This window comes from Salvia splendens, unplaced genomic scaffold, assembly GCF_004379255.2.
Source record: "Salvia splendens isolate huo1 unplaced genomic scaffold, SspV2 ctg198, whole genome shotgun sequence".
Taxonomy (NCBI): Eukaryota; Viridiplantae; Streptophyta; class Magnoliopsida; order Lamiales; family Lamiaceae; genus Salvia; species Salvia splendens.
The window spans coordinates 1-16,686 of NW_024598836.1; the positions used below are offsets into that span (position 1 = coordinate 1).

Below are 16,686 nucleotides of genomic sequence, written 5' to 3' on the forward strand. Positions count from 1 at the left end.
AATGCTACTGTGAAGGTCACATAAACAAAGCTAGTAACCAGGTTAACTGAGGATTCTTTTCCAGTAGCTGCGATCCATCATCCTCTATGAATTGCAAGGCTATAAACAAGTTAAAGCAGCTGTATATAAAATCGGTTTGATAGTTCACCTGAGAGGACCACAAGATCGAAGCCCCTTTCCCCATAAGATGAAGTATAGGGCAGTTATACCACCATTTATCACAGAAGGCACTACCTAAAGGAAGTAAGAATGCTAAAGACATAAGCAAAGACGTTCATATCAAATTTAAGCTTTAATAAGCAAGGAAGAAGAATAAAAGGTCCCAGTGGGTTTCGTGATAACCTGCGTATTAGAAAGAGGTCTGCCTTCCAAGGTTTTGCATAAGTAAAAACAGAATGGACGATGGAACAAGACAGCTGAATATAAACAAAACAACTGAAGCCCCTGTTTGAGACAAATAGCGGTAGACAGAGTAGATCGACCAAATTCTCATAAGTTACCAAAGACATGGATGACCTTCAAGGGAGTTTGCCTACATTCAACAATATCAGATCAAGAAAAAAAACAATGATTTATCAACTAGACAATTCGAATTTGACGGCATCTATAAAATATTGTGACCACTCATCATATATGTACACTCACTTGATAATTTCATCCGTGGAAATGGCTAAAAACAGTCCATGTAATGCATTTTGTACTTTAAATCGACGTGCTTAAATGCAAAAACACAAAAACCGAACCAGCATTGTCTGTACTGTACCTTTTCTATATTTCATGTTATAACTACTATAGACTCTATAAGTTACAATAGAACATTCCTCTTCTAGAAAAAACGAAAATGAAAACATTCCTTCTCTGTGGGGGCTCACTTCACTATTTGATCCGCTACAATTGGTAGCTCAACACATACCACGCATTTACCTCTACAATGACCAATTTCTCTAAAACTGAAATTAGTCCTATTTCCCAATCAACTCTTCTGTTCTCATAGGAGCAAATTTTCAGTGCTTCATGCATAAATACTTCAGTGTGAAGGAAAATAAACACATTCGCACACACAATGGGATCTGAAACTGTGAAATTCCAATCAGCTCCATAAATTGAGCTACTCAACAATATTGAGAAAAAACAAAGTCTCAAACAAAATAATTTGGAATGGAATTGGATATGCTATGCAGAATACTGACCTGAAAGTGGCCGGGAGGGAAGGACTACGATTTTCCGGTATATGATTTGGGGACATCATTTTTCTCTATCACTTTCTACTTTTTGGTTCCCAACGAAAATTTAAGTCGTTTGATCTACAAAATTGAGCGGGTTGGAGAGGAAATGGAGATTCAAGGGAAAAGCAGATTTTGGGTTTGCTCCCAATCAACAAGAAGACTGCTTCAGGTTGAAACCCCGACTTGAATTTCATTTCTAATTGTATTTAAGAAACTTCTTTCTTTTAATTTAATGATTATTTAATATTTAAAATATAAAAATTTTAATTTTTCATAATAATTTCGTTGTGGTAAATATTACTCCTATTAATAAATCAAGTTTGGATATATCAACGCTGTTTTAATTGGAGTAAATTTAAAAAATGGATCGCGGCCCATGCACAGTGGATGGCGGCCCAAATTGCAAGGGTTTTTGGTGTAATATATAAGCTCTATTGCGAAGTACTCACCCTCTCTTCCTTTCATCCATACTTTCAGGTACAGCCTCCGGCGCCGAAGCTTAGATTTTCCCCTCTGTCGCTTCGCACAGCTCCAACAAGGTGCATTATTAGAGATTTTTTATTCTAAATTGTTTGAATATAGCTGCGGTTTCAATTTCTTTGGTTGTTTATTTGAATTTATATGATAATTGTTAAATGCACCCATTGTGCGATTTGGATCTCGATGAACGTTTTTCGAATAGTTTTTTTTGGGTTAAGATAGTATGTTGCTAGTGTCGAGTGGTTTCCCTGTTGGCGAGATTCAAGCTTATTTGGATGCCGGGTGATATAATCAAGCCTTTTCGGATTCGTAGATGATTACACATTTTTAGATAGGTTAAAACAATGACCACCAAAACAATATATTTGAGATTGCAATTGTTCTGGTGCAAGTGGTAAATGTGATGTATTGATCGTGGAGGCGTACATAAGATACATTACTGACTAAGGAATGACATTCGATTTGTAGCTTATTTGAATGATTACACATAATTCTATGGTTATTTGTTTTATTATCTGAATAATTATAATCTTTTTGCTGCTAGAATTTGCAGTACTATCTTGTTATGATCAACCTAATATTGTATTCTGCAGAAGTCAATATGTTTACCGCATTGCAAAAAATCCACAAAGACAGGGATGCTGATCCCACTGAATTTGAGGAGTCTGTTGCTCAGGTCTCATCATATGCCTTCTACATAGAATAGAGCCCAATTGTGATGCACAAGGAATTTATTGAATTTAGAACTCAATTATGTATTCTGATCTTCGTGCCTGTTTACAGGCTTTGTTTGATTTGGAAAACACCAACCAAGACATTAAGAGTGAATTGAAAGACCTCTATATCAACTCTGCAGTGTAAGTCTATCAGTATTAATGTGTTCCAGTACTATCCGAGCTTGACAATATAGATATTCTAATTTGTTACAGCCAATTGATGTGGCTGGAGGTAAGAAGGCTGTTGTGATCCATGCTCCCTACCGACTGAGGAAAGCTTTCCGCAAGGTGCACCCAAAGCTTGTTAGAGAGCTTGAGAAGAAGTTCAGCGGAAAGGTACGCGGATTTGTTGTTTTCTCAGATATTTTCTCTTTTTTGTTGTTCGCTAAGAAGAAAATAATCAACTTTTTTTTACTGGTGGACTGGGTTTTGGTTTTTCACTGAACTTCTCCAATTCATTGATGTTGGTTTGTTTTACTGTTAATGATTTTGTATTATTTCTGCTAAATGATGTTATTGTTTTACTTGCTCATTCTGTATTTAATGCATATTTATTTGCTCATCCCTGTATTGAATGTCTATGCAGGATGTCATTTTTGTTGCTACCAGGAGGATAGTACGCCCCCCCAAGAAAGGCTCTGCTGTCCAAAGGCCTCGATCCCGCACACTTACTTCAGTCCACGAAGCGGTGCTTGAAGATGTTGTGTACCCTGCTGAGATTGTTGGGAAACGTATCAGATACAGACTTGATGGATCAAAGATCATGAAGGTCCTTGCTTCATTGATATGCCTCCAAAAATATCTCTCCTAGTCTGGGATGACCAGCACATGTTAATGTACTCATCTTTTTTTCTTTCAATTGCAGGTGTTCTTGGATCCAAAGTCAAGGAACGATACTGAAAATAAGCTGGAAACTTTTGCTGGGGTGTACAGGAAGCTTTCTGGGAAAAATGTTGTCTTTGAATTCCCCACAGTGGAGGTCTGAAAACTTGATGTTTTACTAGATTTAGTTTCTTGTTCTGCTTTTAATGGATTAATTAAGAGTTGTTCCAAGTTTTGACCAAGCTAAATTTTAAGCGGTACTCTTTTCCTAGTTTAAATCTCACTTTGGTTTAAATTTTCCGATTCCATACATTTGCTGCCTCGTTTAACGGTTTTTCATGCTTTTCCTAGTTGTAGATCATTAGTATTTGTTAAAATGAATTTTATGCTATGCAATTGTTAGAATTTGTAAAGGTGCATCTCGTGTTTAAATAGGAATATGATCTTATATTAATTTGCTAATAGTCATCCCCATATTAATTGTTTGGATTTATAGAGGTGCATCTATATTACTATATTGGATTTAAGTTTCTAATCATGGGTTTGTAGTGACAAATACGTCCCCTATTTAGCTATAAGGGTGAATCATTTTAATTTAATTACCACAATACCTGTTTGTAAATAAGCTTGTGGTCGATATGCTTCACATAGTTCAACAAGGCGGCGGGTATTCAAAGGCAAGTTGTTCCTTGTCATTCATAAATTGCTTTGTCAATTTATGCAAATATTTTTTGGTTCATAAATAACTAGACTCGGGATTAAAGAAATGTAAGAAAAATTAGAATGTGAGTCCATTGCAAAAACAAAATAGAGAAAGTGAAATGAACATTCGATGGTGCATATTTTAAAATGATAACATGCAGCGTTTATTGGCGAATGGAAGTAGTATTTTTTACTATCTAAACACAATAAATTGCTTCATAGTATCATGCAATGAACTTTCAAATGGTAAATGTGTAGTAGTATCTTTTTTCATCCATGAAAAATAGTTATGTCCTTTTATTTATGTCTTTCCACTAAAATTAATCACATACTAAAAATGGATCTTTATCTACCTTTTCTCTTTCTCTTTCTCATACTTTACTTATTTTATATTTTTCTATGACCAATTTTGCATTAAAATTCGCGCCGTACAACAATGAAAGTAATTTTGATGGATGGAGGATGTATGCACTTAGTTTACTCAAGATTTACATTTGCATATAGTAGATAGCCCATCTCTTGAATATTAAAGTGAAGGAATATGTTGTAATTATCAGAGGGATAAGTCTTAAAAATGCTTAAGTGGAAAACAAATCAGCTACTAAGTTCAAGAGTAAGAAAGTTCGTCGATTACCTAAGTTAGTGTTAGACAATATGAGCTCAAATCCATCACCAATAACAACAGCAATAATTTGGTATCTTAATTATATTGATCATGTATTGATTGGATCGATTATGAATTTAATTAGAATTTACATCTAATTCTTGCAAGAGCAAACCGAAATCGAATCCAGTCTCCAATTCTTTGCCGCTGTTCATGGCTGAACATGTTCAAAGAGGAATTTCAAGCCCTTTTCCAACCTCCACCCCAATGATATCAAGTATCCCCTTATTCAGAATCTACAGAGAGAGATGTTTATAAAATGTCAACTTTCAGAGAAAGAGAAAAAAGTTGTTTTTTAGATATGTGAATAATCATGAAGTTATTTGAAAATATTTACCAATTCAACTATGAATGTCCCAATTAGGCCAATCATACAGGCTCTCGAATTCCAGACTTCAGCTGTTTTCGTGAACCCTACAAATGGGGCTTCAAATTTTGGTTGCTCATTAGGCAGTTCCAACTATATTTTACTCCGTTCTAATTTGGTAAAGAGTCCATTTTGTCCTACTATCATTTAGAGAGTTTATTTAAAAATGTTACAATCGTTTCATTTTTTTGAACAAAATGTCATGTAAAATATTTTTAGTGACCAGAATATCAAAATGACACGTGTCTAATCTTGGGTAATGTAGGTGTAATTTGTGTAATCGTGTAATTTCAGTTGTGACTTTGATATCTCGATCACCGAAATTTTTTTGCGGGAGATTTTAATTCAAAAAATGGAACAATAGATACTAAATGATATAATTACTTAAAAACGATGGAACACTTTAGGAAAAACACAAAATTGACCTTCAAATTTTGTAGGGTATATAATCCCTGAGCTAACACTTATTTGAATCTTGACCATCCATGAAACACGGGAATGAGTAGATTATCATCATTATGTGTAAGAATTTTATGCAATGTGCAACGTAGAATGATCAATCACTGCATGATTGTGCGTTGAGTTCCATAAGTTTTATTTTCCCAGTTAAGAAAATGGATTCATATTTCCTTATTCTACGTGTGATGTACAGCTAGTTTTTAAACTAGTGCATTCGTTTTGCTGCAAATTCCTCCAAAGCCCTGCTGTTGACTCCTGCTCTATACACAATTGAACCTAAATGAGTCTCAAGAGTGATCTCAGTGTTTGCAGGTGCAAATAGAACATCGCCTTCGCCAATCACCTCCTTACTAGAAGCCGCATGCATTGTTCCTTCGCCAGCAACCACCAGATAAACACAAGGACCACCAACCGCTGGAATTACAATAGATACTTCCTCGGGAATATTATAGCAGTCGACCTCAAATTCTTCGAACGGAGGGCTATATTTGACTGTATAAGGATTTGCAGCAACTCCAGGGAGGATTTCTGGAAAACTCTGCATAAATAGTTGAATTAGACGCACAATAAGGAATTTGAGCTCCTGGACTAATTGTAATCATCATCACATTTACCTGTTTGTATGTCAGCATTGAACAGAGAGTTTGGACATCCCTCTTCTTTGGAGTGAGACCAGCACGGACCACATTGTCTGATGTTGCCATGCATTCTACACATTCACCTTGTATATAAGCATGTGGTTCATTTGCTGCCAAATATAATGCTTCACCTGGTTGCAGCTTCACATAGTTAAACAAAAAGGCTGCTATCACACCAATGTCACCGGGGTATTGCTTTTCGAGACGCAATACCAGCTCTTCCTTGTCAGTCAGCTTCATTTCCTATCAGAAATTACTCTGTGAATTTATGCAATTTTGGGACAATAAATAGAATGATTACAATTCAAACACAGGTCCTTAAACTTTTGGTGTGCAACTCTTTCAACTGGTAATGATATTGTTAGTTCGAATAAAACTTCCTTGAGCTCATAGGTATTCTCAGAAGGTTATCAGTTCGGCTCGCTAAAGTGGATAACAACATACTATTAATGAAGTTTCATTTTCATTGCATCAAGATAATTCTAATTGAGCTACTAAGTAGAAGCTGCGTTTGTTCAAACTGACAGGACAAAATGAGGGAAATGAGAGAATGAAGTAGACTAGTTCCAAATCACCTTATATGCTGAGAATCAGTTTCAAGCATACATTAAACAATAGTGAACAATTGATAAAAGAAACTACATACCTGGCCTTTTTTATTCAACCGACTTATCAACCTGGGAATTATTTCAGATATCACAGTCTTGCTAGCCGACATGAGATCAGTAAATAAGGATTGCAGGACTTCTTTCATTATCTTCTCCCCATCATCTTCACTAGTGTTTAGTACTTGAATCCCACATGAATTTCCAACCACTTCTGTCATCTCAGGTACAAAGCGAACGACATTCTTAAGTTCCTAAAACAAAGAGAAATACCTAAAAATAAATACATCGAACTTTTGAGAATCTGATGTCATCCATACTTAATCTTCAGCTAGTTCAATCATCTTCAGTCTGAAACTTGGTTCATTTCTAGCGCCGTTAAATACTTCACTAAAATGTCTTCAAAATGTAACAAATCACTGATTAGTCGTGTTTCAGAGTGTACAACGTAACGAGGGCCAAAATTTGCGATCCTCATTAGGAAATTAATCTACTCCTACTCCAATAAGGCTAACATGCCTAATAGTAACTGACACAGATCATTCAAAATCAATAAATTTGTTAGTTGCTCACATAACTTCCTTCAATACTAGTTTTAAAGCCAAAAAATAAAAAAACTGCATTTTTTTTTTCTAGTTCAAAGATGCTACCGGTAATATCATCTAAAGCAACAAAAACAAAGTTAATATGGATCATAAAAATAAGCCATTTTAGCTGATGCCATGGCTGACATACAAAATGGTTGATCGATTCCAGAAAGGAACACCTTCACATGAAATTTATTATCAACATTCTCAGACTCTCAAAGCAATCAAGAGAAAAAATAAGTGCACATGGGGAGAAAATCCATCCAGATTCACCAACCACTTTAACTATTTATAGATCAACTTAGCATTCAACAAATCATAATTATACACTACTTTGTGAGATAGAATTAGAGAACACATCATCGGACCATAGGTCAGATGGAGAACAGGCCAACCACTCAAACCATTTACCTAATGGCTTTTGGACCAATATGTTAGGAATTACGGCATATATACACCAAGCCCCGAAACAAAATCACTCCAGACAAAATAGATTGTTGTACAAGTATCTTGAACACATTTAGAAAGATTTCCAGTTGCAAATGAAAAATAATAGTATCTCAATCAAATAAAATCAGAGATGGTTAAACTACCTCAAGACCAACAAATCCACACAGCGCCTCAAACTTGGTGAGTGCCAAAGCCATCTCCGGCTTGTGATTACCGTCCTTGTACACCTCTGGCTGCTGCTTGTGCAGAATTCGAGCCAAATCCTTGTCTGGATGAGCCTGTATCGACAGAGCCTTTTCCACTGAAAGTACCTATTTTTGCTCAAAATTCGTTTCAATTTCTCTTCAATTTTATCAAAAAGAAAAAATTAACACTCTTTTAGCATCCGATTCTTTATCTTTCAAATACAAATGGAAATAGGTGCAGAAACTAGATTCATAGATGCGGAGTACATCTGATTAATTACCGGAAATCGGGATAACATGGCGATTGAGTGCATAACATGTAGATTGCATTGCACATACACATGATACGTGTGTGTACAGATTGTATAAAATACAACTGATTCAATTTTAGGTACAGCATCGATAGAGTCGAAAGATGATGGTATGACGCCTAAGATCAATTTCTTCAGTAAATTCCAGAAAAAACAGCGGCAAACCCAAAGGAAATTTCGAAAAAATACCTTTAACAGGAAAGGAAGAGTAGGTCCCCACTTCTGCAACACCTTATCCCCAACAACACTCGGATTCCTCTCAATCCAGTCCTTCAAACTCACAACATCTCCCTTCTTACGATCATAGGTGTCCTCCCCCTCCACGCCACCATCCCTCACTCCCTCCGCCGCTGCAACGACGTAGGAGGGCCCGGAGTCGTGAGTTCCTATCCACAACTCAGCGTAGGGTTCGGCGTCGATCACCTCTTCCCTACTGTTCTTCGCGTACAGCCGCGCCACAGCCGATTCGTCCCCAAGCTTTCCCCAGTCATACTTTTGAACAGAGCACTTCAGCCTGACGATTCCAGGAATTTCCGCGCCCATGGAATCGGAACGTCAAAGTCTAGAGAGAGAAATGAAGTGGAATTTGAGAGAGGAGAAATTGAGAAGAAACGAAAAATCCATTGGAGAAATAAAAAGAGAGCGGTTTTGAAGACAACAGATTCGAGAGGGAAAGATAGAGAGAGGATTTTTTTTTTTTTTTTTAAATTAACTTCATATATTTATATCATATATATGATGGAGGAAATTATAAATCAACTCCTATAACAAGGAGGAAAGACAAATTACGCCACCCAGGGTTCGAATTCGAACTCGAGACCTCCAGGATGGACGCGGTATCCAGCACCCTTTACCGCTAGGCCAAGGGCTTGGATAGAAAAAGAGAGAGGAGTTGACGGGGAAGAAAATATTGTTAACGTTATCGTTAGATTGGAAACGGCGGGTGATGACTCGGTGGCGCACAGCGTCAGCGAGTTGACATTATTTAAGCAGTAACGGCGTTTGACAGGTTTAGGGTCCACAAACCTGGCCACGTCAGCATTCTTGGGACCCATCTGGTTACTTGCATGCCAACCCAACTTGCTGGAGTCAATATTTTTAAATTAATTTCTAGGGTAAGCTCTTTTTCATGATTTCCTTTTTTATATGTTTGTAATATTTAGGTAATATTTATGAAGATCACGTAATACCTACCAATTTAATTTATGTATGTGAGTATAGTAGTATTTGATCTTATAGTATTTAGGTTATATTTATGAAGATTACGTGATACTTGTAATTCAACTATGTGAATATGTAGTACATTTGATTTGATCACTTATTATGAGTTTTATTTTGAGTAAGTGGAACAACATTGTAAGTGCCGTGAATATATTAGAGCGACGAAAAATACGTAGCTCACTATTTGTGAATATTAATGATATTTAGTATCCCATTCTATTAGAAGATATATACTGCAAAATATCATAAGAAGATATAGATGATACTTGAAGACCAAGACTACATATCACTGAAGATATCACAGAATATATTATTGTATTGAATTGGTCTATTTAAGTAGCTTGATATTTATCGTTGTAAACACATCACAAAATCCTATATAAGGGAGTGTTATACAGGGTAACTATTCAATCAATCAGAAACCAATTCAATACAAACAATACATTCGTCCACTAAACAATATAGTGAAATTAGAATTAGTACGTTTTATGGATATCTGAAAAAAAAATGACTATTTTTTGGATCCGAAGAATATAATTTAGCTTTTTAGATCCCATAAAAACTGTTATTATTAGTATATTATAAAGAGGGAAAAAAATTTTATAGTCTGTGAACTTGTCAAACTATCATTTTAAATCTGTGAAAATATCATTTGAGGTTAGTCAACTATAAATTAATATCAATCGGATTACTTTTTACTATTTTCAAGTTTTTTCGGACGAAAAATACTCTCAGCGCCTTGAAGGATATATATTTTTGTACTAAAATTTTCACATATGCATATCTTTTATAAATATCTTTACTACTTAGTATATATTTTTGACGAATTTTCTAAATATAATATAACCTTCAATACTATCACTTAATTTTGTGACATGCAAAAAAAGTTCCTTCTTCAACTTTTTATAATTAAAGAATTTTAAAATATTTTTGAGTACTCGTAAATATTAATATCACAGTCAATAGACACTAGTGATACTTGAATATAGATATATTATTTTATTATTAACAAATATTACTTCTTCCGTTCCATAGTAATGAAGTTATTTTTCCATTTTGGTATATACTATAATAGCAAAGTCATTTTTCTATTTAGTAAAAGTCAACACATTTCTTGTCACTTACTTTACTCTTTTTACTTTATTCTCTCTTCATCTCTACCTTTTTCATTTCCTACTTTATTCTTCATTTACTTAATTCACTTAACACAATATTTCTTAAATCACGTGACGAAAAGAAACGTCTCCATTACCGCGGAACGGAGGGAGTATTAAAATATTTTATTTAGTTTTTGAATACTATTAATAAATTGATGGTATTTCTCTTCAAGGCATTGAGGGTATTTCATCCCAAAAAACTTGAAAATAGGAAATACTTCGATTAATATTAACTAGTAGTTGACGGATCTCAAATGAAATTTTCAAAGTTCACGGACCTAACAAACCATTAAAAATGCTCACTTTATTCTAAATGTGCAAGTTGCTAAATTTGATATTCGATCATTCATTTTGTCAGTCAAATTTCAAAAGGATAATACTCCAGAAGAATAATATGGACATTGTTGTTATTATATATTTCATTTATTATAGTACTTAATAGAATGGGACATTGATCACGTGGATGATTTTCCAACGAGTAGTTTGATAAGTTGTCCCTCCTTACTTTACTTCATTCATCCATTAAAATTAGTTTTATTAATAAACAACACAAATTTTAATATATAAAATTGTTAAAGTAGAAAATTAAAGAAAAAATATAGATAAAATTGAAGAAAGAGAGATTAAAAAAATTAAATAATAAATTAGGAGTACATTTTTAGTTTATTACAATGAAATTAATTTTGGATGATAGATAAAACTTAAAAGAGAAAAGATATAGGGAGTAGTAATATATTATTATACTTTAATTGCTAGAGTTAAAGTAGAAATGGTTCGAGAATTTGAACAACATAAATAGAAAGCGGATTGGTCTAACTCTAAGGTTAGCATCAAGAAAATGATTTTATAATAATTAGGAGTATTTATATGCATGTGAGGTGTGACATACAATACACATACTAATAATAAATTGGATTATATCAAACGTGAAGTCGTTCTCGCGAGAATACGTCGCTTTATTTTAACGTTAAATGATGAAAAAACGTGGTTTCAGCGGTATCGGATGCTTCACCCTCCAATTCGTGGGCATTTCATAGTCACACACGCCGCAAAAATCCCGTGTGTAATCCAATCCATCAATTATAAATTTATAGATGCTACTTTTATCATCCAGATTATTCTATTCGATTTATAAAAGTGAAAAAGTATATACCAATACACCATGAATTAAATTTATCCATATGGATTTTTACTGTTTTGTAGCTATATTTAATTTGTTGAGTATGTATTTTAATGAGAACTAGTTTCGCAATAAGTCACCCAAGGGCGTAAAAATTGAGGGTTTAAACCTCCACCAACTAATATTAGTATGGAGTATATTTTTATAAAATCATCAACCTAGCAGTTTTCCTAATTTTCTAACGTATATTTAGGAGGTAACATCTTTTTTTTAAGTATATCAACTATCCTAAATGAACAAATTTGATCCGTGACATTTCATAATATCTTTTAAAGTTCATCAATTATAAGTTAATATCAATTCAACTACTTTTTAGCTATTTTTAATATTTTTTGGACGAAAATGCTCTTAAAGCCATGAAGGGCAATTCAATCTATTTACCCTCTCATTTTCATTAAAGTATGTACTAATTTATTTTTCTTTCTTTCTTCATCCACTTTCATCTTTTGTCTTTCCCTTTACCCTAAAGACAAATATTAATTTATGCACAATGCTCCTCCACCACACCACAGTATATTCAACACCCCCATCTCTCTACAAAACATACTTCCTCATGCATGCCCCTTTCACTTCTCTTTGGAATTTCTTATGGAAAGATTGAATTTTTAGGGAATCCTGGTTCTAGATTTTGGGTCGATTTCTGAGGCGGCGATTTGTTTGGACTGAAATTTTAAATGGTACAAAATTACATATTTTAATGAAGAATAGAGAGTAAATTACATATTTTGGGTCTTTATATTTGAGGTATTAGGGTCTTTTAGGGTAAAGGGAAAGAAAAAATTAGAAAGAAGAAAGGAGATGAAGAAAAAATGAGAATAAATTATGCTAGTATATTTTAATAAAAAAGAGAGAGTAGATAGATTGAAATGACCTTTGTTGCCTTGAGGGCATTTTGGTCATGAAAATATTAAATATAGCTAAAAAGTAGTTAAATTGATATTAACTCATAGTTGACGAATCTCAAAAGATATTATCAAATGTTATGAACCAAATTTACTCATTTGGGATCATCTATATATAATCTGAAGCTATGTTGGCCAGTCTACAAATGTCTACACTTATTTAACAAATAAAAAATGGAAGAAACTAAACATGATTAATTAAAATTTAAATTGCCATAGAGTTGGGTCAAACTCTCATAAACTAGTACTAGTATAATATTAGTAATACGGTTAATAAACCGGAATTGCAAGGTCAGCTTTAACTGGATCAATGGTTATGAGCCAAACCGCAATAGGCTTTGGTGGACTCAACTATATCCGGTTATCAATTTATTAGTCCGACTTTGATTAATACTATAGCCGTGAATTGGTGGCTAACCCTTAGTTTTGGACCAAAACTAGGAAAATTTATGAAAAATAAAAGAATGATAAAAACCTACCTATTTTGAACTGTAATAGCTGGTTTTTGAATCGGCCGTATAAGTGCATAGTGGACTTATAAAGAAGAATGTTGTCTAGACCTCAATTTTATGAGTTTTTTAAAAGTCAATACTATATAGGAAGTCATAGAGTTAAGTACGTAGAGTTAGCTAGGACTAGGTTTTATAAACGTTTTCATCAATTAAATTATCTCTCCTCATTATTATATAGTTATAGAGTCATGTTAGGTTGAGATTTTTAGCTTAATTGAGAATTGAGATGCATTTTCAGTCACTCATCCATAACATTTTCGAAATGTCAACTACTAGTAGATTATATCAACTCGAGTGTATTATCGTCAATATCATGCACATCAAATGTCAATAGCCTGGACATCAAATGTCAACAACTTATAGTTGACATTATATGCGTATAGTTGACATGAATTGTATATGTAGTTGACATTATATGTGTGTAGTTGACATGAATTGTATATGTAGTTGACATTAATTGTATATGTAGTTGACCAAAAAAAAATTTAATTTTTTTAAAATTTTTTTTAAAAAAGTAAAATTTAAAAAGTATTTATTGAATAAAATGTACCATGAAATTACCATTCTGCCCTTTCATAATTAATTAATCTAAAAATATTTTCCATGTGGCAAATTCTGGACCACTCATTTAATAAAAATGAATGGCTAATAATGCATCTCAATTCTCAATTAGGCTAAAAAATCTCAATTGATCCCAACACTGCAACTATATACCTACTACTAATTAATCCATAGATGATAGACCACTTTTTCTTGATTACATAACTTTTATAGGGAAACTGTAGTTTGCACCAAGAGTTTTAGTTCATCAATCCATTAAAATTAAGTGTAAAATAATTGTAGGAAGTACATTGAAAAGTTGATATTGTTGAATTGAATTAATGAGGAAAACAAGATATATATTCGTATTTTCTGGATATAGTAGTATAAATTTTTGGTGACATCGGCAAATTTTTTGTTTTGTGTTTTGAACATTCGAGCTAAGTGAAAATATATGTTTTTCTTTAGTAGTATTTTTATTTTCTATCCTAAAGACATATAAATAAATCATGAAAATCTATACTTTAAAGGTAGAGGTAGAGCGATGAAGAATATCACAGATAGATCTTGAGGTCTCAAATTTACATCTCAATGATCTCACAAATGTGTGTCCATTATTTATCTCTCCTCTAATAACTTGATACTATATTCATCGCTTCAAACTATTGAAACCTTTATAGTAGTGCGATGCGGAAATAATATTTCAAAAGTAACTGAAGAATAGCTATTGCGGAAGGAGCATATGCACGACCCTCGACCGATAGTGTGGTAGAAGCCGCATTGCGTATCTGCATTTAATAAATTATAATCGAATACTAAAAACAAAAGTAATACTCCTGTAATCAATTTTGATTAGTCAATTTAAATTCAAATTAATTATTCCTTTTAGAAAAATAGGAACATGGAATGATATATATAAAATTAGATTTTTAATCTTGAGATGAAATCAATTTTTATCTTAATTATTTTAGTACTAATACAATATAAAATAATGTAAATATCGCTTAGAGCATTGGCAATGGGGGTTGATCGCAATGGCCTATCGATCGGCCTCCTATCGGCTCCCACCGGCTCCCATTGTGGAGAGGGGGCTGATGGCCACTCTTTTCGGCCTCCACGCCTCAGCCGATGTATCGGCTAGGCCGATTTTTTTTAAATTCATTTTTTACCCTCTATATATACTCCATTCCCCACCAATTATTCACATTTAATCCCATTTTATTTTATCTCACTCTACATTTTACTTTTCTCTAGTCACAATATTTTTAATGTTTTATCAATATTTTTAGTTTATTTTTTTCTGTATTTTTTATAAATGTAGAATATTTTCTTTTTAATGAAATTTATTTTTTATTGAGTTGTCTTTAATTTATTTTTTCTGCTATTTCATATCATTTTTATTTCAGACTAATAATTAAAAATAAAATATAAAAATAGTGTTGATGTGGAAATGAGATAGGCTCTGAGATGAGCTCTCATTGCATGGAGATAGGCTCTGAGATGGGTCTGCTGACGTGACAGGAAAAAATTGAGATAGGCTCTGAGATGGGCTCCGAAGAAGGGCCACCATTGCTAGTGCTCTTACATAACGTTGGCTAATTTTTTCATGAATTTGAATTAAATACATGAATTCTTTATTTGTAACCGCAGCTTATAAAACGAGCTAATTTGACAATGGATTTGAATTAGATACTTTAATTCTTTATTCCTAGCTCATTCGGAAAACTTGCAGTACTTTCGCAATTCTACCATGAACGTCAAGGGCATAGATAGACTTGATATTTAAAATTAAATTGCAAAATATCTGTTAGAAATAATGGGAAGAAATTCCCAAGCCGTGTACAGGCGCTACTCTAACTATTACAAACGAAAGGAAACTTGCAACAAAAGAGGAATGGAAATTACAACGGAAATAAAGCAAACCAAATTTATAAGTCGAGTCGAGGAAAGCCCTCTTTCCGCAAGACAAATTACGCCCCGGCTAGTGCTCACGGAATGGCGTATTGCCCCCAAAGATAAAACGACTTCCTCCTAGCGTGTAGAAGCACCTCAAACCCGCTAGGCACCGGCGAACTTGATGGAGTTCCGAGAATCGAGCTATGCAATGCTCCTAAATGTGAACTAGGATGTAGAGAGCTAGAGATAGAGAATGCTTGTTGTTGTTGGTCTTCTACTCTCCTAAGCTCCACCTATTTATAGGATAGGGGAGGCCACCTCAAAGGTCTTGCATTAAGGGACACCATAAACCAAAAGTAAGTGAAAGGCCAAAAGCCTAGACTTTTGGAAATTCCACATGTTTCACATGTTTTCCCACAATCCCCCACATTGGTTAGAGCTCTGCCAGCTCAAACCAACACAAGACATGAATGCATGTATGCAGACCCTTTGCTCAATTCTCGAGAAACAATATTGCATTTGGAATAGTAGCTTGGGGCTTTGAACTTTCCATAGTCAACACTATCGGGCATACCGGCGGCCTGGTGGACGTGATGCCTTGAACCATTCCTCCTTAGTGTATACCGAGACAATAATATTGACACAATATTATTTACAAACTCATCAGTTCTCACGTTTGTGTCCTTTACTGGCCATGGAACACCACTTTGGATTCATAAGTGATTCACATGTTGAAGCGGCCCACACTTCTTCACTTACATAGGTGATTCTTTTCCAGGTATCCTGCAATACCTACCTCCTCGAGGTTTCTCAGAATCATTAAAAGTCAAAACTTAGCCTCTTACCACATGCAGGTAACAACACTCAATGCTTTCTAAAGAATGGGCGAAGATTAAAAATCTTCCGAGTGTTACAACTAGATTCATATAGCTTCGTTTTCCCATTGAACCAAGCCCATGGGATCTCCAATCGTATGGTTGGGTTACCACTATAATCATCTTTTAAGATGTGGTTTTCAGTCTCATTCCTTTTAGCAATTTATGCATTTGATCACGGTTTAAACCTT

The 16,686-nt window shown here is 34.1% G+C and overlaps 1 protein-coding gene and 1 pseudogene across 2 annotated transcripts; one reads left to right on the forward strand and one right to left on the reverse strand.

Moving 5' to 3' along the window:
* Positions 1-1,690: 1,690 nt before the first annotated feature.
* On the forward strand, positions 1,691-3,539 carry LOC121789282 (annotated as a pseudogene).
* A 1,840-nt stretch (positions 3,540-5,379) lies between these two features.
* LOC121789287 (mannose-6-phosphate isomerase 1-like) lies at positions 5,380-8,889 on the reverse strand. 2 transcript variants are annotated; one of them, XM_042187769.1, is made up of 5 exons: positions 8,402-8,889; positions 7,860-7,994; positions 6,721-6,933; positions 6,051-6,317; positions 5,380-5,974 (listed from the first exon to the last, which is right to left on the reverse strand). In XM_042187769.1, the coding sequence occupies exons 1-5, from the start codon at positions 8,753-8,755 to the stop codon at positions 5,642-5,644; spliced, it is 1,302 nt and encodes a 433-aa protein (XP_042043703.1). In that variant the 5' UTR covers positions 8,756-8,889; the 3' UTR covers positions 5,380-5,641. The 2 variants fall into 2 exon arrangements, with proteins under 2 accessions (XP_042043703.1, XP_042043702.1); XM_042187768.1 differs by having other exon boundaries at positions 7,860-8,027; positions 8,402-8,886.
* Positions 8,890-16,686: the final 7,797 nt, after the last annotated feature.